The sequence below is a fragment of the Oncorhynchus gorbuscha genome, linkage group LG26, assembly GCF_021184085.1.
Source record: "Oncorhynchus gorbuscha isolate QuinsamMale2020 ecotype Even-year linkage group LG26, OgorEven_v1.0, whole genome shotgun sequence".
Taxonomy (NCBI): Eukaryota; Metazoa; Chordata; class Actinopteri; order Salmoniformes; family Salmonidae; genus Oncorhynchus; species Oncorhynchus gorbuscha.
In genome coordinates this window covers 5,118,066-5,140,339 of record NC_060198.1, presented here as the reverse complement: position 1 = coordinate 5,140,339, position 22,274 = coordinate 5,118,066, and the positions used below count along the sequence as shown (strand labels likewise).

The following is a 22,274-nucleotide window of genomic DNA, read 5'->3' as shown; positions in this document are numbered from 1 at the left end:
AGAGGATGACGCAAAGCATAGGCATTTCAACCAATCAAGTTATAGTTCCCGGAAGACTGTGAGTGTAGACAACCAGGTTCACTTTATTAGTCATTCGGTGCACCGTTACAAGTTATATGAAATTAAAAACGAGTTATCTAATAAATAAACCTTGTGGACACAAACAAATGTTTCGATTTGCTAAACCAATTTCCCACTAGAAAAGTGGGAACATTACACGATTTGAAATTGACGGACGTTCTAGAATAGAGAACGAATTGCCTTCGTTAGCAAATTATTTATTCCATTACAGGTTATTTAGTAGTTATTTTACATTACAATGGCTACAAATTTGATCAGCATACTGTTGTAATTATGGTAAGTTTCGTTTTGAGGAATTTGATAACCAGCTAGCAAGAATATAACCATAAGTTCAGTGGCAAGGACACTTGAAACTAGTTGGGTGCTTTGTATGCAATTGCGACAGTGGTGGAATCGTTTATGGCAAATGTATGTTCAAAAAAACGTCTGGTTGCTAGGTAGACGGATAACGCAAAACAATACTACGGAGGGATATGATGAGAAGAAAGGAAGTAAAGTAGCTAGCTAGCTCGCCAGTCAGGTAAGAAATAACCAGTTATCTAGGTAAATACCCCATTCAAATACGTTGACTGTTTGTTGATATAGCATGATGTTATCCCTTGTACCTACTACGAAGCAGTATGTAGCAGGTGCTGTCTCAACAGACAATCGTCAGTTAGCATTAGCTGGTTACCTAACCAACCTAGGCGAGCTAACTTTAATGGTACTCTTATGGGAGATAATTCCTGTCATTTGTCAAGGTTATGTTATGAGGAATTGCCACAATGGTTTTAGAGAGAAAGCTATGTCGTTTGGGTTGTGCCGCAAAATTGTTTAGTTTTTGTAACTACTTTCAAGCGAATTCATGTAACGTTAGCTAACTCCCTATGGTTAGCTGCTAACCAAACACTGAGATTGGTTTACGCAAGCAGTCCTGTTAGCTAGGTACACGCCTCGTTTCACCACTAAAATGAACCAGTGAATTATATGAGGGCAGTTGGTCATGAACATAGCAAACGGGAACACGCATTTAGTTTAATGGCACGTGTATAGCTAAACAGTAAATCCACACTAGCGTGTCACAACTGCATAGGCAACTCAACTTCACGATTTAAAACGTTGAGTTTAATCGGCTAAACTCTGCAGTTAACAATTTGCTTGGTGCTCTATGCTGACATTTTCCACACGTGCTCCCAAGCACACAAATAAACATATTTGAGGTATTCAAGCGGCAATCCGCAGTTGAAACGATAACTAAGCAGATTGGCCTGTGAGAAATGTAACCACACTTAAATTCACAGACCGACCATCATAATATAAAAGTACAGTTTTAACCATGGTTGAGGCTATAGTGTTTGTTTACATTTACTTTGTTTACAAACATAGGGAAAACAAGTTTATATGTTTGCTTCTGATGGGTTATGACAGTTAAACTAAGCTCATGGGGCAGTTTAAGTTCTACTCTTCAGGAATCAATGGGTTTATTATTTATAAGTCCCAAATTGTTGTAGTAATTGCAGATTGCCCTTTCATTGATAAGAATTGCCAGCAAAAATACAGGATTTATTGGAATTGAATAAATCTAGAAGATTTTAAGATGGCCTATAGTGGGCATATATATAGGTGGCAGGTAGCCTAGTGGATAAGAGTGTTGGGACCGTAACCGAAAGCCGAGTTGGTGAAAAATCTTAGCGCTAATTGCTCTTATAAGCCGCTCTAGATACGTGTCTGCTAAATGACTAAAATATATGAATCCTAGCTAGTTTTGAAGCTCATCTCCTGAAGAAGCTACCCTTTCCTTTCTGTGCCACCACATGTTCTTCTCTTGAAGAAGCAACCTTTTCCTTTCTGTGCCACCACATGTTCTTCTCTTGAAGAAGCAACCTTTTCCTTTCTGTGCCACCACATGTTTGCATACTGCTGCGGGACAGCGAATAAATCGTTTCAACAATTATTACCTGGATTCTGTTTTTTAGGGGACTGTGCTCCCAAGTTATAATTCCAGACAGCACAGCTAAATATTTAGGAGCATATGCCCCCAAAATGGTAGCTCTGTAAAGCCCTGGGGGTAGGTTTAAATATTCTGTGGTAGTCACTAACTAGATAACGTTAGCTACCCTATTGCAGCCAGTGGAAACTTATGAAGACCAATTTGGAAACATTTAAAACAAAGGGCTTCCTCTTTTCTCTATCTTAGGGAAGCATGAGAAGGAAGCAAGATGGTGAAAGGCTTTGCTAGGTTGTATGATGGAAGGACTGGGAAAGGAGAGATCCATATGCAGTTCTAGGCCCTTCCCATGGCTCAGTCATCCCAAGAAAGAGGCCTTGTCCCGGCTCTGGAAACTCACCGAGTGCTTCTCCACCCCCGAGCAGCAAAACACCCCAAGTTACAACACAGACAAACAAGTATGTAACATTACATTATGCTTCAATTAAGTATTGACATTGTAGCCGGAGACCTATGATCGTTTACGTTCTATGATGGGTATGAAATACAAAAATACAAACCTTAGGTACCCTAATATGCAAATAAACGATACAATTTAAGACTGAGAATTATTATCTCTAGTGGAGAAAAATACCAAAGAATGCGCTCTCATTCATGCGCTTGGAAACACTACAGCCAAAATGGGAGCTACCTAGAAAAACTACAATTTCTGTCTCATTTTTCCAAAAACCAGCCTGAAACTCTAGACTGGGGTGTCCTCTGGGTTTCGCCTGCCATTTCCGTTCTGTTATACTCAGACATTATTTTAATAGTTTTAGAAACTTTAGTGTTTTCTATCCAATATGCATATCCTAGCTTCTGGGCCTGAGTAGCAGGATGTTTACTTTAAGCACGCCTTTCACCCGGACGTCAAAATACCGCCCCCTATCCCAAAGGAGTTAAAGCTACTACTACTTTAAATGTTGTAGCTATCAATTGTCCCGTTAGCAATCGCCCACATAAGCAAACTTATTTAATAAGTCCCTATCATGTAATGAACGGTATCAGCTAAATGTCCACGATAAGTGGTCGGTGTCAATTTGCGGTTTCTCTTCCCAGCTCTAATCAATTGTATTATTAGGGGTAGACATAGAGGGACAAATTAATTTGAAGCTTTGAGAGGAAGCCATGTGTGAATTGTGGAGAGTGAAGTCTGTTTAATAAAAGAGGATTTGGGGATCCTGAGTGACGCAGCGGTCTAAGGCGTCATTACAGACCCAGGTTCGATCCCGGGCTGCGTCACAACTGGCTGTGATCGGGAGTCCCATAAGGTGGTGCACAATTGGCCCAGCGCCGTTAGAGGAGGGATTGGCCGGGGTAGACCGTCATTGTAAATAAGAATTTGTTCTTTAACCTACTTGCCTTTTTTAATGAAATGTGAAATGTAGCATTTTAGTCATAACTATGTACATTGCTGCCTCCAGTCATTTTAGATAGGCTTCAAAAGCCAGAGACCGTTTGTTCCTGAACTTGGTTGTTCTAGAATGACAGTTCCTCTTATTACATATCGTGAATCCTCCCAAGGCCACTATCAGACATGTTAGACACAAAGGAGCACATGTATCTTTACTCTTATCAGTGAACTGAACGGGCCTACTTTCATCAACTTGGTTTTCTCTCCCATCTTACGGCCCTGCTATGCTATAGACATCGGGCATCCAGCATTGCCATCAACCATTGAGGAAATGCTTCCCATCAATGAAAGCTGCTATACTGCCGTGTTGCGCCCGCCTTTGCGTTCCGTCCAACGGCAGCCTCCAAGCTCAATATTCACGAGGTTCAATTCTCGAGTGAAAAAGGTTGATTTTTTTTTTGGTTGCATATGTTCTGTGTAGCAGGTAGAACGTCACATTGTCACGGCGCCGAAGGCAAAGCAACGCCACGTGTAGTAGAGCTGAGGTGTACGTTGTAAGAAGATGGGTCAGGGTAAACTAGAATACATTTCCCCATCATATCAAAGTTTATTGGTCACTTGAGCACTGTAAAGTGAAATGCTTACGAATTCTCCTCAACAATGCAGTACAATATCAATCAGGAATCAAATGCCAAATAAATAAAAAAGTAGTAAGTGTGAAATGATTATGCTGAGAAATATCCTTTTTGTTTGTTTAGTTTAGAAATAACATTTTTGTTTGTTTTAACTTATTTTCCCAGAACGATTACATGGACAACAGAAAGCCAGTATTGGAGCTGAAAGATCTGCCTCCTCCTCCGCATCATACCGCTGCCTCCCAGCCATTCCCCCTCGCCCACCTCCCTCTGCCCCCCCCCTGTCTGCCTCCTCTTCCGCAAGACTCCCTCCAACAACTACCACTACAGGGGGGTAGTCCCAAAGTAAGCGTGTGCACTCACTGTGAGCACTGCAGCACAGACCCATTAGGTCGTAGTGGTTATGGGGTTGTTAGTGGTGGAGGTAGCGCTAGTATTAGTAGTGGTGTCGGTGTCAGCAGTGGTGTCCCACTCTACCTCCCTCCAAGTTCTCAGGAAGCCTCTTTCAGCAGGCTAGGAACCAGTCAAATAACGCCAACCACCTTCAACTCACACCCGCACTTCCCCAGCCTTGGTGGTGGTGGAGGGGATGCCAGAGCTACGCTACTCCCCTCTGGGAGCTACAAGCTCCACATCCCCTCTGTAGACACCACGTCCCAGCCCCTACCCTTTCAGTCTCACTCCCACCTACCATGCTCCTGCTGTACAGGAGGCCTTCTCAGACCTCTCCACTCTTACCCCTCCATCCCTTTACCCTACAACGAGTCTAAATTCATTACAACCTCCACCCCCCACCATAGGGCAGCTGGGTATTACCCCTGTGGTGGTGATTACAACCCTGCCACTCTGGGGGTCCAGAGATCATTGGCAGCACACAGTGACCCCCACATACCCACCTCGGGACATATCTGTTCTTCTAATGCTATGCACTTCAATCTTGAACGCACAGTTTGTCGCACGGGGGCGCACTACTGCCGGGATTGTTTGACGAAGGTTGGTGGAATTCTCTTTGTTCACTGTGGTGGTGGCACTCTGTTGTATTGGTTGTCACTTGTATACACGAATGGGCAGTACTTCGTTCAGTTACATGCATACGAGTTACAATTTGTGTCATTTGTCCAGCATTTAGAAATGACTCTTTGCCGTCCCTGACTCTACAATATTACAACATTTGAAGACATGGGTTGTTTTGTCTAACTACAGAATTATAACTTGTTCTTTCCACGTGTTCAGCCTGCAGACAAGTTGTGGCCTAACATTCCTCTGCCCCCGGCCCAGTCGGCCTCAGTGCCCATCCCCGTGTGTAATGGCTGTGGGACGACCTCCGACGGCCTGCTACTGCTGGGTTCCAGCCTGGGCAAATCTGCAACAAAGTATGGTATGTATCAATGTAATGATGCCAGTCGTGTTCAGAAGGGCACACTGAACCAACATTTTTCTCAAAAACAATTCTCACTAGAGACATGCAGGACAGTAGTACCTCCCAGTTTTGCTCAATTTCTGAACACATTTGGTGTTTTTCTCCTCCCCAGGTTCTCCAGAAGGCCCTGAGAACATCCCTCCGGTGGGTGTTTTCTGGGACATCGAGAACTGCTGCGTTCCCAGCGGTCGCTCTGCTGCAGCTGTGGTCCAGCGCCTCCGCAGCCACTTCTTCCAGGGCCACAGAGAGGCAGAGTTCATCTGCGTCTGTGACATCAGCAAGGAGAACAAGGCCGTCATCCAGGAGCTCAACAACTGCCAGGTAACCTGTGTGTGATCTGATTCCCTCAGCTGGTAAAGTGTTCCGCTCTATTTTCAGTCTCTGACTCTACCTAAATGAGCAATGTCTGATTAGTCTTCTGGTTAATTTTTTTCCCCAGGTGACGGTAGCGCACATTAACGCTACCGCTAAGAACGCTGCGGACGACAAGCTTCGTCAGAGCCTGCGGCGCTTTGCGGAAACACACACTGCCCCTGCTACTGTGGTGCTAGTCTCCTGTGCGTGTGCTCATTTTACCTTATCGATATTAAAACTGTTTTTCTTGCATTTCGTTCGTCCGTCCACTCCATACCTATGTAGTTAACCCCTTTTCTAAATCCGTTTCGCAGCCGACGTGAACTTTGCCAGCGAGCTGAGTGATCTCCGGCATCGCCATGGTTTCCAGGTGATCCTGGTCCATAAGAGCGGTCAGACGTCGGACGCCCTGCTGCAGCACGCCCACCGCCACGTGGCCTTTGAAGAGATGGTAGCCGACCTGCCGCCCAGACAGGCTGTCAAATCACAGGTAGGCTTCAGAGATATATGTAATACATATTGCAGAATGTCAGAAGTTCACTTTTCAATACATGTACAGTACTCTGACTGGTTGCTCAGAGACTATCTCTGCCCTTTAGGCATTACTTCTGGGCAATCTGAAATCTGCCCTTTACTCTTCCAATGGTTCTAGACCTCTTTACATTTGACTTTTGAGTCATTTAGCAGACGCTCTTATCCAGAGCAACTTACATTTTCATATTTGTCCATACTGGTCCCTCTGTGGGAATCGAACCCACAACTCTGGCCTTGCAAGTGCCATGCTCTACCAACTGAGCCACACTGGTCCTGTGTCTTCCCTCTCGTTCTACAGTGTTATCTTCAGTACCGTAATTGCTGGACTATTAAGCGCACCTGAATATAAACCGCACCCACTGAATTATTAAAAAATATGTATTTTGTACATAAATATGCCGCACATGTCTATAAGCCGCAGGTGCCTACCGGTACATTGAAACAAATGAACTTGGTCACTATCTTCCTCCTCCTGTGCACTGAAACCACTGAAGTCATCTCCTTTGGTGTCGGAGATGAATAGCCTCAGAATTGCTTCATCCGATGTTGGATCGTTTTCATTGTCGCTCTCGTCACTTTCATCCTGAGGCAAATACCCCGCTGAGCTCATTCTGCCCCTTTAACACGCAGCAGTCCAGACTTTCGAAACCTGTTGATGATAGTGGATTTTTTGACAATGCTCCACGCTGTCAGGACCCACTGGGCAGACTTGACCATAAGTTGCTCTTCGCATGCAGCCCGTTTTAGTGAAGGATTTCTCACCACTTGTCATCCAAGACTCCCACTGAACAAGGAGCGCCACTTTAAATGCACGATTTACACTGATGTCGAGTGGCTGCAAATACTTTGGGCCTTCTGCTTTTCTTCCCTCTGAAAGCCTTTGTTGTCTTTTTGCACTGATTCAGTTCCTCACGCTGCTGTTTCCAACGTCTTATCATCGACTCGTTAAGGCCAAGCTCCCGTGCAGCAGCTCTATTTCCTTGTTCCAAACGCCAGATCGATCGCCTTCAACTTGAAAGCTGCATCATATGCATTTCTCCGTGTCTTTGCCATGATGAGGGTGACAAAATTACTACCGTAATCAGAATGATGGGAAGTTTGAGTGCGCTCGATTTTACGTCACATTATGTGACGGTGCTCAGTTTTTTGGCGGCACGAATCTTGTGAAAGCGGGAAAAATCCATAAATTAGCCTCGTCATTGTATAAACCGCGAGGTTCAAAGCGTGGGAATAAAGTAGAGGCTTATAGTCCAGCAATTACGGTAGTGTAATGCTACGAATCACAAGACTCCGACCCTGCAAACCTCTTGTCATTTTAAAACACATTTCCAAAGAATGTTCAAAAACGTAAACCCAGAGCGGTCCCCTCTTCTCTCTTTCCCTCCTCTCCTCCCCCCACTAGCTCGGTTTCAACCTGCTCTATGTGTACAACCTGCCGCCGGGCTGCGACGGCAAGAGTGTGGGCAACCGCCTCCGCCGCCTCTCGGACAACTGCGGGGGCAAGGTTCTGGGCGTCTCCATGGCCACCGGCACCGCCGTCCTCCGCTTCAGCTCGCAGGAAGCGGCGGAGCGCGCCCGCAAGCGCATGGAGAACGAGGACGTGTTCGGCCAGCGCATCACCCTCTCCTTCTCAGCTCCGTCCACTGAGGAGGGAAATGACCCGACCCCACCACCTTCCTCATCTGAGACTCCACCTCTGCTTCCAGTTCAACCTCTTCCCTCCTCCTTTTTTTCCTTCCTTCCCCTGGAGAAGCTGCACTCCCCTAGGAGGAAAAGGCGTGCGAGGCGTGAGTGTCAGAGAGAGAGGGAATCCTCGCTCCCCCTCTCCGTTCCGGTGCCTGAGAGGCCCTACAGCCCCAGGAGGGGGAGCGGGGGGACACCTTACCCCGTTCTCCCCCAAACCAGAAAGCTTCCTCAGGTCAGCAGCATCCTGCCGCCCCCCCCCCCCATCCCGCGTGCCACCTGTCCTCCCCTAACCCTGTCCATGTCCTCCACTCTGCCTGCGCTATCCTGTGGCTTTTAAACTATAACCATGCTTCATCTCATGCTTCATGTAGTTTAATGCCTGGTCTGTTTCTGTGCTTCGCTCAACATTTCATGTAATGTTTTAATCAATGTGTGGCATTTCAACACTTTGTCCCATGCTTCATATAATGTCTGGCTGATCTTTTTTTAAATTCATTGTGTCAATTAATGATCAATCTAATGATTGCATATCTCTCTCTCCCACATCTTTGCTCTATCCCATGCCTCGTCTCGTCAGAATCCTGCTTCTGTTTGTAATCACTTCCTGTCCCGCCGGCCGTAACAGTCTGTTTTTTTATGGTCTCTTTCTTCTACGCTTTTGATCTGTTACTTTGATCTCTGCTCTTTTTATTCTGCTGCTCCGTTGCTTTGTCTCCACCCGACAATAGAGCTGAGGGGAAGACTGCAGAATGGTGATGATAATGTCAGAGTTATGACAATACAAGCGGTTGAATAATACTAACAGTGGGGGAAACGTATAGCTCTGATTTGAATAAATAGCTTTGGTAAAAAATCACCAGCATTCTGAAGGACCACTTCCTCTCAGCTCTTATCGTTTATCTATTAGCCTCTTCCACTTCACATCCATTCTGCCAAGCTGATGGCTATTCTAATACTTTCATCACTACATATCTAGTTACACTTTGGTTGTCCCCCTGGTGCAGGAGCTCGGTGGACTGGAGACCAAGCCCAAGATTGGGGGTTTCCCCCTGGAGAAAGGCCAGCACAACTCCTCCCCCCACAGTAACGGAGAGGGGCCGTCCCAGCAACACCCCATCAAGGCCGGCCTCATAGGAGAGTCTATGTTCAGCTGCAGGAGGTACGCTATGGACACCAGGGCCCCTTTCAGACTAAAATGAAGAAAGAACAAATGTACTAATTGTTAGATGGTTCCATCACAGTTGGTTCCCACAGGCTTGTATGTGTTTTTACCTTCAATATTGTAAAATGGCCTGCAAAAAGTATCCCTGTTATAGAGGGCTCCATCGACCCAAGGAAGTGTAGAATGCAGGCAGGTTTAGGAATTAATAAGCAGCTGTTTCTAAATGAGGTGGCTTGTGCACAAACTACTGGAGCTGAGGTGATGCCAAAAACTCTCAAATGCAGTTGCTGTTTTCAGAGAGCGGAGTATGCCATAATCCTTAAACTTCAAGTTAATGTCCCCTCTCCAATCAGGAGAGACCTCTCCAGCCCCCGCAGTGCATCGGACTCTGAGCGTCATGTGGACCGGAGCTCTGGAGAGTTCCAGGTCAGCACCCCCTCTGCCTTCAGCAAGCTGACCCTGCACAAGACCTTTAGCGCCTCGGTCCTCCCCCAGCCACAGGGCCTCTCCCAAGGCTCCTGGTCCTCACGGTGAGACCATCAGACACTACAGAATTACCCGTTTGTTTCTTTACCCTGTCAGCAGTCTTTAGGCGAGGAGAGACGTCAGTCTATGCCTTGGTTTTAACTTGAGCCTTTTTTTTATCCCCACTTTAAAACAATGCAAGGGAATATCCCCCAAATTAGTTTTAAAATTTCCTGCACGAAAAAAGTAACCTCATTGAGCTACACAAATATCTGACACTTTGATGATTTGGTCATGACATTTCAATCTATACCTTCCTATGGTGCTGCCAAGCCACTCAACTCTTCTCTTTCTCTCTGCTCCAGGAGTGGATCCCCCTGCATGTCGAGCCGCTCCTCCCCCCTAATAGGCCCTCCTCCCCGGGGCAGCAGCAGCCCCTGTCTGCCTGTGGGTCCACAGGCCTCGGAGCCCTTCTCGGACGGGGCAGACTTACAGGTGGCCAACCTGGACTACAGGATGTCCCGTAAGGAGCTGCAGCAGAGCCTGCACGACGCCTTCTCCAGACACGGACGGGTGAGTCCTGTACAGACAGTATTGTGATGCTATTAATTATAGATGAATAGAGCTTTAATCTGTCTCCCGTTTGAGGCTAAATAGCAAGATGGCGAGGTCAAGATTTAGTAGTTTAGTGTCATTGTATTGATTCAACCAATTCTGTCATTTTCTGACGCGGCTGTGTGTGCTTGTGCCAAATCGCGGACACTAGACGACATGAGAAGCTAACGCGCGTGTCTCCCTCCAGGTTAAAGGCGTAGAGCTGAGTCCCCACACAGACTACCAGCTGAAGGCCACTGTCCAGTTCGTCTCCCTACAGCAGGCCATCAGTGCTGTGAGCAGCCTGCACCGCTACAAGATAGGAAGCAAACGCATCCACGTGTCCCTCATCACCGGGGCCGGCAACAAGTCTCTAGCCATGCTCCGGTATGTACAGTACAGTTAACATTGAGGTAGTACTCTCTCCCTTACTTGTCACATCATTTGGCAGTTTCATGTCTTCGATCGGGGAACTCGTCACCATCCTTTTTTAAATGTCGCCAACACATGATTTGTTCCTAGTTTGAGATGGATTCGGATGGTATGAAAAGGTTTCCTCTTTCTACAGCTCTGAAATCTTCCAGATTCTCCAGGACGCGCCAGCCAGCTGTCTTCCCCTTTTCAAGTTCACTGAAATCTACGAGAAAAAGTGAGTCATGTTGCTTCTCTCCTCCTCATCACTCAACCTCCCTCCAGCTCTGTAGGAGTTAGTCCTATGCAATGTTAAGTACTGTGGCTGCGTTTACACTTTTTCCCAAAAGCATCTTAATGCTAAGTTCAACATTAGAACTATGGGATCCTATGGTTCTAATGAACTTATTCTTAAGATGCTTTTGGGAAAACGGGCCCTGATACTTTTTTTTCACTCGATCTGATTTAATTGGTTAAAAGACCAATCAGTGGGGGGAAAAAGATCAGAATTCGGCTGCCTGTTTAAATGGAGGCTAAGTAATGGCTATGTCAATGTACTTTATTAATTCCTTTCCACCCATCTCTCCACCTCTCCCCAGATTTGGTCGTAAGCTGGTGGTGAGCGACCTATACAGACTACAAGAGGTTGTGGCGGTGAGGGAGCAGGGTGGAGGCAGGCTGGTGTGTCTCCTCCCCAGTAGCCAGGCCAGGCAGAGCCCTCTGGGGTCGTCTCAGTCCCAGGAGGGGTCCTCGGCTAATGGTAGTCCTGTGGTGTTTGAACAGTTGGAGTACCACGAGCCTGTCTGCCGTTACCACTACACACAGCAGAACTTCAGGTAGGGATAGACTGAAAGATCCATATGCGCGCACACACACACACACACACATATATTTGTCATCTTACAGGACTCAAATACTTTTTGAGAAAGTATTTCATAAGAGCTCGATCTCTCTGTCCCCCCCTGTAGTGAGGCAGACTTTGACCCAGACTCGTATAAGATTCCTTTTGTGGTGGTGTCTCTGAAGACCCTAGCCTCCCAGGTCCACTGTCTGCTACAGTCCCATGAGGGAACCCTGCCCCTGCTCAGGTAACCAACGCTGTCTCTGCCTGGATAGATTAACAGACAGTGGATGCTTAATACATTTCAATTCAATAAATGGAGTGGGAGAGATCTGCATTGATATAAAAGTGAACTTTTATGGGAAATACCTTTTTTAATAAATCAAAACAATATTTCTAGAACCCATTTCATACAAATGGAGTGCAATGGCCTTTTGGAATTTCCTATAACACTGTAAATGTTACTAGATTTTGTGTTTCATGAATATTAATTTAGCTTTCCTGTGACTCAGTTTCTCAGAGTGCTATGCATCAGAGTTGGGCCCCCTGGTGGTGTCTGAAGAGGGGGAAGAGGAGGGGAGTGTCCCCTTAGAGCACCTCATCACCTGTATACCAGGCATTAACATCGTCACTGCTCAGAACGGCTTCAAGGTCATCAAGTGGATCCACAACAAGCCACCCGCATCCAACACAGGTACTGACCTGACTCTCAGCCCTAACACTCAGGGAGAATTACATTGAAAACCTTTTATTTAGACTCTCAGAGGAATCCTCTGGGGTTCATAAAAGCAATACAAACCTACAGAATTTAAACCCTATATTCATTGACAATGGAGGCCCCTGTCGCATAAGACTGTTCTCAAAGACACTTGAAGATACTCGGGAGGCCATAAGAAATTGTGTCAGAGATATGTTGAGCTAAAAACTGCTTTCCTGACATTTTTAGTAGGTGGATACTGTGCTGCTGACGCAGATACCAGCACTCCAAGACAGAGCTGCACCCATACTACTATCATAATAGAAGTCATTAAAACCTCTTGGTGTGTGTGTGTGTGTGTGTGTGTGTGTGTGTGTGTGTGTGTGTGTGTGTGTGTGTGTGTGTGTGTGTGTGTGTGTGTGTGTGTGTGTGTGTGTGTGTCATAGACCAGTGGACGCAGCGGTGCAAGTCCCCGGTGGGGAACCCCCAGTTGATCCAGTTCAGTAGAGAGCTCATTGACCTGATGAAGGGTCAGCCCTGCAACCTGATGCCCATCAGCAAGTTCATACCTGCCTACCACCACCACTATGCCAAGCAGTGTAGGGTCTCTGACTACGGATACTCTAAGCTGCTGGAGCTACTGGAGGCTGTGCCTCACGTACTGCAGGTATGATACATACACACGCACAGTTTAATAAATCGCTCACTTACACAGATAATCAAAGATGGCAGTTACTCAAGCTCAATTAATTGACACACGATGGATCACTTTTAATCTTGCTAGTTTAGTGACTTCCTAGCTCAAACACACAATGAAGAAGACCATCTGCTATCCCTTCTGACAAAGCCTTGCCCACTTTGTTTCTCATTACACACTTCAACAGCCTTGAGGTTAGATCCCTGACAGAAACAATTAGTACAACATCTAATAGATTATTGCAGCAGGAAGTGCTTGCATACACTCTCAGTGGTGGCGACCCCTGAAGTAAACAAAGCCTGAATGAATCTCTCTTTCCTCTCAACTCCAGATCCTTGGCATGGGGACCAAGCGTCTGCTGACCCTGACCCACCGTGCCCAGGTGAAGAGATTCACCCAGGACATCCTCAAACTGCTCAAGTTCCAGGCCAGCAAACAGGTGGCCATCACAGACTTCATGCAGGCCTACCATTGGTCAGTACTACCATAGGAACTGCCCACTCCGCCACTCTCTCAGCAAATCATACCGTCGAGCCAAAGAGTCTAAAATTCATGCAGACCAACCACTGGTCAATTCTATAGGAGGACCGCCCATTCCCACACTCTCAGCCAATCATGTTGTCTATCCTAACCGAAGCACATTCCTGTCAGCTATTGTTAATTAACAGTAAAGTATTTGTTTTATGACTTCGTTTGGATTCTGTTTCTATTGCCTTATTTGGAGGTGTATTTACTTGTGATGGTGTTTTATATGAATTCATTTGGAAGTGTATTTTCTGTCAAATGGCTCCCTGTCTGTGTGTGTGTTCATTCAATGTGTTTCTATTGCTACAGGTGCTTCTCCAGAGACTGGTGTGTGCTGGACTATGGGATGTGTGATCTGATGGACCTGCTAGCTGAGATCCCTGACACCACCATCACCATCACACACCAGGACTTGGACACTGTCATCTCTGTACCCAAGAGAGGTGAGATGAGGTCCCTCTGTATGGGTCTTAGGGTATGCAACATTCCGGTAACTTCCCCAAAAGGATTCTGTATTTTTCGTGGTTATTGTTCCAGTGTACTTTTCTGGGAATTTGGTGAAAGTAACAAGAATTGTGCGACTCTAATGGGTCTGATATCAGGGTCACGGATAAACTACCAGAGGGTTGTTCTGTCTTCCTAGTACATTTGATACCTTGGGGGAACATACCCAGCTTTAGCAAGGAACATGTGAAATATTGGTAACGTTTGTTTAGAAAATATGTTGAACTTGGGACCAGATGGTTGGGTTGTTGTCTTGTTTGTGTCTCTAGTTGTACATTTGATCCCTGGGGGGAAATTGTGAAATATTAGTCACTTTTGTTTTGGATAGGTTTTTTTTTTCACTCTTCTTTATTCAACCCAGAAATTCCCTTGGAGATGGATAAGAATATCCTTGGCATGGAATAAAGTAATGCATTTTACACACACACATATGCCTGACTATCTTCTGACTGTAACCTGGCTGGTGTAGCGGTAATGCCGCAGCCTTCGGTACACGTCTACGGTGTCGGCATACAGTAGGTTTAAACCCGTCCTACTGCCTTTTGACTCAACCTCTTTCAATAGAGTCAGAAAATACCTGTTCTACTTGGGATGTGGTTTGGGGATCAGGTTGTTTTTCCCTCTACCTGTTTTTCTGTATCGTCTTTAAAATGGCAAAAAATGAAATGACCTGTAATAGGAATTACCAGGTGAGCTAAAAGGAGAGAAGGTGAAGTAAATGTATAAATACCTGGTTTATTACAACAGGGAGACGTCATCCAGCAGAGAACATGTCTAACTGGCTTCTAAAAATATATATTATAAATAAAGAGAACTGAGTTGTTAACTCTTGTCCTCGTCCCATTCAGATCGTACATCAGATGAGATGGAGCGGACCAAGCAGTTTGGTAAGGAGGTGGTGGACCTACTGCGTCACCAGCCCCACTGTCGCATGGCCTTCTCCAAGTTCATCCCTACCTACCACCACCACTTCGGACGCCAGTGCAAACTCGCCTACTACGGCTTCACCAAGCTCATGGAGCTCTTCGAGGCCATCCCCGACGTACTCGTGGTGGGTGGAGGCCAGAGTCATTCTCTGTCCCAGGAGGAGTGTGTGTGTTTTTATTTGTTGACTTCAGTGCTGCAGGAGAAGCCATTGATAATGTTAGATTATCCTCAATTTATCCAGAGCACTACCTTAATTTGGAAATGAATCGCAACGTCTGACAGTAATAACTGTCATACCCAGCAGCTATTTGTTTTTAACCTCCCATAAAAATTGTGTGTAATAAATATTGGTGTGCATCTCATTTCTGTCCCAATGGGTAATTTATTATCAGTACAAATAACATTATTCCTAGAGTAGAGTGGACATTTTGTTATGGAACCTCTCTCTCTCCCCAGGTGTTGGAGTGTGGAGAGGAGAAGGTGCTGACCCTAACAGAGGTAGAGCGTGTGAAGGCCCTGGCTGCCCAGCTGGTCAAGATGCTCCGTTCCCAGAAAGACTCCAGCCTGCCTGCTGCCCAGCTACTGTCTGAGTACAGCAAGACCTTTGGCTACGGCCTGAGGCTCCAGGACTACGACGTCTCCTCCCTGCCCGCCCTGCTCGTCAACCTCTGCCACGTCGTCAAGGTATGGTTGGGACTTTCTAGTCAGTTCCGTCAAATACATCTGTAGTAGGCTGTTGTACTTAATAGATTTAGACTGATTTAAATGGTTGTGATACTGCATGTTTTGATGGTTGTCGACTCCCAACACTGAACAAGAGCATCCTGAGCTATACAAGACCTCATGTAAACAAGCAAGGATGAGTCACAAAAAGGATGAGTCACAAGTATTTCTTGATATGAATTGATGTCACTGAAGTGGCTTGGATGAGGTTTGAGTGTGCAGGCCCCTTATTGGTGCGTTGAAATGTCATCTTTATATTGGAAATGAGCCATCAATTCCAGATTCAGCCATGTTTTCTGAATGCCAAGGTTCATCTCTCACCTCCAACTGAAGGCACTTTGATACCTGCTGCAGTATAAAGGGATTTTTATAAATACATCTGATTTTGACCTTCTCCTCAGGTGGTGGACGGAGCTAACGGCCGTGAGGTCCAGCTGATCAACAGGAAGTCTCTGCGCTCGTTAACATGCCAGCTGCTGTCCCTGCTGATGGGCCTGGGGCAGCACGAGGGAGACTGCTCCGTCAGCGTGGAGGGCTTGAGTCTGCTGTATAATTCTGTACATGGGGTACAGCTCAACCCCTGTGAATACGGCTTCCTCTCGCTCAGCGAGCTGCTGAAGAGCCTGCCTTACCTGGTGGAGGTCGGTGGACTGGACCATAGAGATATCATACTATACTAATGTTTAATTCTAGTTCTATAGACTGGAACCTTTTTGCTCTACTGCCTACTTGTCTGATAAGAAGGATCATGGATTCCTGTTGAAAGCATTTTTTTAGGGCTTTTTCACAGGGTCTTAAAGTTGGGTAGCATCGTGTTAGTCGGGTTTTGTAATTGTCTGAGACGTATTGCACAATCCTTTTGAATGAAACGCTTGTTATATGTTAGAATATTCGTAATGATGACCATTAGGTCTTTGTGTGTAGGTCTAGACCAGGGTCGGCAAACTACGACCCGCGGGTTAATTTTTTTAATATATTTTTAAATATCAAACTAGACAAAATATGTTGAAATGACTTAAATGTAAATGACAATGGACCTATACATTTTCAAATAACTACCCATTCTGGTCCACCCCCCCAAAAAATGTGTGTGGCCCTCTGTTTCATTTCGAAATCCCAATGTGGCCCCCGAGCCACAAAGTTTGCCCTCCCCTGGTGTTTCTCATAACTTCCCTTCTTTCTCTCTCCCCCCTAGCTGTTCTACGGTGAGGGTGAGGAGGAAGGCGAGCGTGGCGAGGAGAGAGTTAGACTAACCCGTCTGTACCAGTTTGCCCGTAGGGTGCGTGCCCTGCTCCACACCTACCACTACCACCAGATCTCCCTAACGGAGTTCCCCGGGGCCTACGCCAAGTTCACCGGACGCGGCCTCCAACCTCGCTCCTACGGCTACGGCAGCGTAGACGACCTGCTCAACGCCATACCACAGGTACAGAATGACTAACTCTCGCCACGCTCGCCTTTCTCCTCACCCTCAACAAAAAAAGTTGAAGTGCTTTTCTAAAATTCAAAGCTGATAGACAAGAAACTTCTTGTTTTACAACATGTTGGAAATACACAGATGTGTTAATGATAAGATGGGAATTGATAACGCTTGTATCTAAAGAGTTCTTCAGCATATGGACTTGCACTGGGGATATCACTGTGGAAGCAGCAGATGTAGTCAATGTGGTTAGTTGCCTTCTCTGTCCCTGCACTGTGCGGCTTTAGCCCCCATTGCAGACTCTGTGGTGACGGATGGATGGGGTTTGTGGTAATTAAATGGGATGTTGTTTCTGCCTGTGTGCAGGTAGTGTGGATCAAAGGGCATGGCCACAAGAGGATTATCGTTTTGAAGAACGATATGAAAGGTAAAGACAAATCAACAAATGGCTTTGGCCTTGCCTGCATTTAGTATTAACATACGGGAAGGGGTTGTTATCAGTTCATCTCATGGGCATCATGTTGTATGATCCTTCAACCTGAGACTAGTTGAACATGACATGTAATGGGAACAGAAGTCGTGGTGTTTTGCTTGTATGATGGGAACAGAAATGGTAGTGTCTTGAAGGCACAGTGTTTTAGTCTGTAATGGAAAGAGTGTAATAATGGTCTGTGGGTTGGTTGGTTCTCCTCAGCAGCTCGAGCCACTGGAGCCAGCCCTGCAGCCTCAGAGGAGCCTGAGGACGGGGCCAGCCAGAGAGACAGCCCCTGTAGCAACACAGAGTCTGAAACTCACAGCCCAGGTAGCTAACCACACCACTGGAGTCATAGGCACGATTACCAATGTTTTGATGTTCTTCTTTTTGCCTTGTAGGTGTTTTTAGGCTTTTTAATAGTTGTTTATACATTGAAGCAGAAATGAAGTCTCTTTTTTTTCCCCATCAGGTGTTGGTGGGGTGGAGACAGAGCTGCTGTGTCTGACCTCTCCAGTAGACCTGCTGTGTGGCCCAGTACCCTCCTGCCTGCCCTCTCCCCAGCTGCACCCTGACCCCGTTCTCCAACAGGCTGACCTCATCCGCTTCGAGCAGACGCCATCACCAGCAGGTGAGCTGATCACGTGATCAACCGCGTTTCAAACCCAGGTCTTCTGTGTGCCATGAGACTGTTAGCCCGCCTAGGCATTAGCTTCGACCTTACTCGTGCTCTGCTCTACACACAGCCGACATCTTCCCTTGGACTGACCTGGATATATGATGCCATTGTGTTTTTCAGAGCGTGATAAACTTGAGGAGGAAGCTGTAGCAGCCCCTGCTGTCTGTGACACATCTGAGCCTATAGAAGCATTAACGGACAACAACCAGAATGTTGTTGTTTTGGTTTCCATGACTACCAAGCCTCCACAGAATGTGACCCACAAAATGGCGTCCGTTGAAAACAGCCCCAGCAAGAGGACTCCTCGCAATAAAGTGAAGCTGGCAGCTAACTTCTCTTTTACAGCCGCACCCTAAGACACTCACTGACGATCACATGCTGGAACACACACACACACACACACACACACACACATACACACACACACATTCATCACACACAACTCGAAAATGAAGAGTTCATCAGCTAAATTGTAAAAAACCCCAAGAATAATGATTTGTTTTTAGTCATGCCCCCCGCAACAAACTGTGACGTTATTTCCTTTCTTTGCCTTTTCCCCTTATCTTTTCAAACTCAATCGTCATGTTGATGTTGTTGTTTCCTCACAAAGCTATGAGTTTTCTTGTTGCAGTTATTTCTGCAACAGCCATTCATTTTTCTATGCCGTGTACTTTTAGTCAGATTAATGCATGTCAAGAAAGGTTTTGTGGTAGATATTAATTATATACTATGGGATAAACTGTTTGGAAACATGGTTCTCTGAAAGTGGAAAGAGAACTTCCCCACAATACAGCAACAACAAATACTGAGGTAGTTGGCACTGTAGCCACGAGTTTACACTGCAAATCGCAAAAGATGCCTATTTTACCCCTGAATACCCTTACCTCGACTCAAAACCCCTCAGAGATTTAATTCAGTAACTTGTTTAAAAATGGGTACTTATACAGGGATTTTATATCATGTTAATTATTGTCAAGGAAGCTCTGAGGGAAAGCTATATAAATATGTAGAGAAACGTCATTATTTTTGAGTGTCTACTGCCCTCTCCCCTGTGTTGTCCCCATTGCATTTTGTCATCGGACAAATGCACTTCTTCATACAGCTAGAAGTACAAAAATATTTGAGCTTTGCCATTGAGGCAGCTTTGGAGGTAGTATTGACAATTATTGTTGTTGAGTAACCATGCCCATCTCATTCTTTTAACTCTTTCTCTTGGGAGATGTTTAGCATTGTGTTCAGTTCACACTCCAGTGTTAGAGTCCTCAGACATCGTTCCACCTTGACTATGTGCTTTCATAAAGTAGTAGCCTATATGGCTGGTTCTTTTCAGTTTCTCATTCAAGTATCGAGTCAATGGCAGGAGTGATCAAGCTGCCAAAGTGGCTTCGAAGTAACTTTGACGACTTTCTGGTCTCAGTCAAATCGACCTAAGCTTGTATTTGTGTGTTCTCAATGGGGTGTCGCAATCAGCGCTGTCTCCAATGTGTACGACAGTGTGAAAGAGAAGGAATTCTGACTCCTCCGTGAAGAGTTTTGAATGAGCTCTTGGCGAGGTTGAGGGTCAGTCTGCCTTGGGCCGTTATTTAGGCAAGGCAGAAGCCGAGACCCTGAACACTCGGACCAAGTGTTAAAAAGCTTGGAGGCAGGGTGAACAAAGATATGGTGACACTGTTTCCTGCCGGAAGCTAAGTAGAAATTATTTCTGTTTTTGTATTTTTAGAGATTGAGTGCGGTTTACACTTGAATAACTTATAGGTGGTGTGTAATATGCATGTTGTGCATAAAAACAAACATTTTATGCATGGTGTAAACCTATTAGGTCAGAAATCAGACTGTTGGTGAACTGCATTTTTTTTAAAGAAATTAGTTAAAGTTGTCTTGTTTCCGCAGAAACCATATATTAGAGGTATTGTTTACATCACCCCCCCTCCCCCCACTCCTGGTTACAGTTTACATCACCCCTCCCCCCTCACTCCTGGTTACTGTGGAAACGCCCAAGGTTGTTTTTGTTCAACCTGGTTGCTTTTTGTCTACATTTTCAGTGTTGTCTCTACTGGTTGAGTAGAGGAGCTGGGATTTTTGATTTTTTTAAACAATGAGATAGACTTGGTGTTTTTAGTAAAAGTGGAGAGAAAAGATGGGTACTTGTGTGCTACACATGAAACAGCAAGAAGGGCCCCTGGAGGCCCCGATAGGATCAAAGGGACAAAGGCCCTCGTGCGGCTCTGGACAACGCCTGGCTCTTACAATGGCTTGTATCTGCCATGGCGCTGAGTAAGGGATGGCTACTGAATGGACTGGAGACATAACTTACCTCATTCGTCTTTACATAACATTTTTACTTGTGATTGTCCTATAGATTTATTTTGTGTTGCCTATCCTACGTGTTGATGAGAGTGCTGATTGTACCAACCAACCCCAAGTTATGACATTGAGTTCCTACCTACAAGCATGGTTTGGAAAGTAGAAGGCATGACTTGATGTAAATACAGCATCCCTATGAACGGATGTTGAAAGATGCAGTTTTCTCTCTTGTGCTACTGTGTTGAAGATGCAGAAAAGACCAGAGAATTGGGCCAGGGCCCCTGATGTCCAGCTCCTTTGATCCAAAATGTCTTCCTTCTGTCAGTGTTACTGTATGTGTTGGAGATTCAGTTGAAGACCAGAGAAATTGGGCCAGAGCCCATGATAGTGATCTCCTTGCTAAGAGCCAATATGGCTACTCAGATTCCTGTCAGTGTTTTTCCTGTTGACTGTGTTTCAAATTGGCATCTAATTTGATTCTCCTCATTAGTTACTAGACTTTTGTGTTTTGACGCCCAAGATTTCCTTCCTGTTTCTAATTACATGACTCACTCAGTAAAGGAGGTGGATTTCCCCGAATCTTGAGCGATTTCCAATACGGTATATTGAGGCATAACGGCTTAAAGGCTCAGAATCTTCCGAAAGTGTTAGATCCAATTTTAACAATGGGCAGAATCTTATTTCTCTCTTTAACAAAGGGACAATCGGCACAAAAATGGCCTTAAAATTGTGCACTAAAACTTAAATGATACTTTAGTTTGGCCTCGAAAGATACAACTGCGTTTTACGTTTAGAACTAACTCCCAGGTGCTACAGTGTCCACTATCTCAGAAGGCAGAGTTAAAATAAGAGGTACAATTCTCATAAGTTTGCTTACATCAGTAAAAAGCAGCATGTACTGGTAAAGTACTCCGTATGCACCTTTGCATAGCTTTGGTTCTTGTAAAAGGAGGTTTATTGTGGGTTTGTTCATTTCGGAGGTGAAAAAAAATAATTGTTTTGCAAGGTTTTGTCGTTGGTTAATTTGTATCGGACTCCACTATAGTGCGATTTAATTGTATCTCGAAGGGAGTATGTCATGGTCTGCATCTGAAATGGCAGCATATTCCCTATGTAGTGCATTACTTTATATGAACTCTGGTCAAAAGTAGTGCACTATATAGGGAATGTGGTGCTATTTTGGATAGTACCATGTCTGTCAACGTTTGTTTGCACTTCTCTTAGTCTCCCTGTTGTACTCCCATGGATCTCACCCCCTCCAGTTTTTTGTCAAGGTTATCCTCTGTTCTGTATTTGTTTCACTGAAGTCTTCTATCGTTCCTTCTCCATGTTCTTCCTTCACCTCAGCTCACCATACAAGATGTTGTTGTAACCGTTTCATTGATGTTGAGGGGACCAAATGATTTCTGTTGAATAAATCACTGAAGCATTACTCCTTCCTCTTATTTTTGACTTGAGTTTCTCTTAAAGGGATAGTTAAAGGTGTTATATTTTTTTTACTTGCTGAAAGTGACAGTAAATGCAAAGGGTTTTATGGTTTGCTAGCTGGTAATTTAGCAATGTTACTAAAACTTCAAACTGAACAATCCCTTTAATTGACTTGAAAAACCAGTGAATTCCTGAAAGATGCCTTTTTATTTAAATACAGTACCAGTCAAAAGTTTGGACACATCTACACACACATTCAAGGGTTTTTATTTATTTTTACTTTTTTGTACATTTGTAGAATAACAGTGAAGACACAAACTATGAAATAGCACACATGGAATCATGTAGTAACCAAAAAAGTGTTAAACAAATCAAAATATATTTTTTATATTTCT

The 22,274-nt window shown here is 45.1% G+C and overlaps 1 protein-coding gene across 7 annotated transcripts; it reads left to right on the top strand.

The window, feature by feature from the left end:
• Positions 1-79: 79 nt before the first annotated feature.
• Positions 80-21,883, top strand: LOC124015228 (meiosis regulator and mRNA stability factor 1-like). 7 transcript variants are annotated; one of them, XM_046330281.1, is made up of 28 exons: positions 80-357; positions 519-601; positions 2,258-2,466; positions 4,202-5,029; positions 5,270-5,414; positions 5,569-5,777; positions 5,896-6,013; positions 6,125-6,300; positions 7,747-8,262; positions 9,035-9,189; positions 9,546-9,722; positions 10,023-10,230; positions 10,460-10,638; positions 10,820-10,900; positions 11,262-11,498; positions 11,631-11,750; positions 12,016-12,197; positions 12,647-12,867; positions 13,229-13,371; positions 13,732-13,865; positions 14,775-14,977; positions 15,310-15,537; positions 15,978-16,217; positions 16,772-17,002; positions 17,363-17,423; positions 17,691-17,798; positions 17,941-18,099; positions 18,268-21,883. In XM_046330281.1, the coding sequence occupies exons 3-28, from the start codon at positions 2,305-2,307 to the stop codon at positions 18,501-18,503; spliced, it is 5,457 nt and encodes a 1,818-aa protein (XP_046186237.1). In that variant the 5' UTR covers positions 80-357; positions 519-601; positions 2,258-2,304; the 3' UTR covers positions 18,504-21,883. The 7 variants fall into 7 exon arrangements, with proteins under 7 accessions (XP_046186237.1, XP_046186238.1, XP_046186239.1 ...); XM_046330282.1 differs by lacking the exon at positions 519-601; XM_046330283.1 differs by lacking the exon at positions 80-357 and having other exon boundaries at positions 466-601; positions 17,694-17,798.
• The last annotated feature ends 391 nt before the right edge of the window (positions 21,884-22,274 follow it).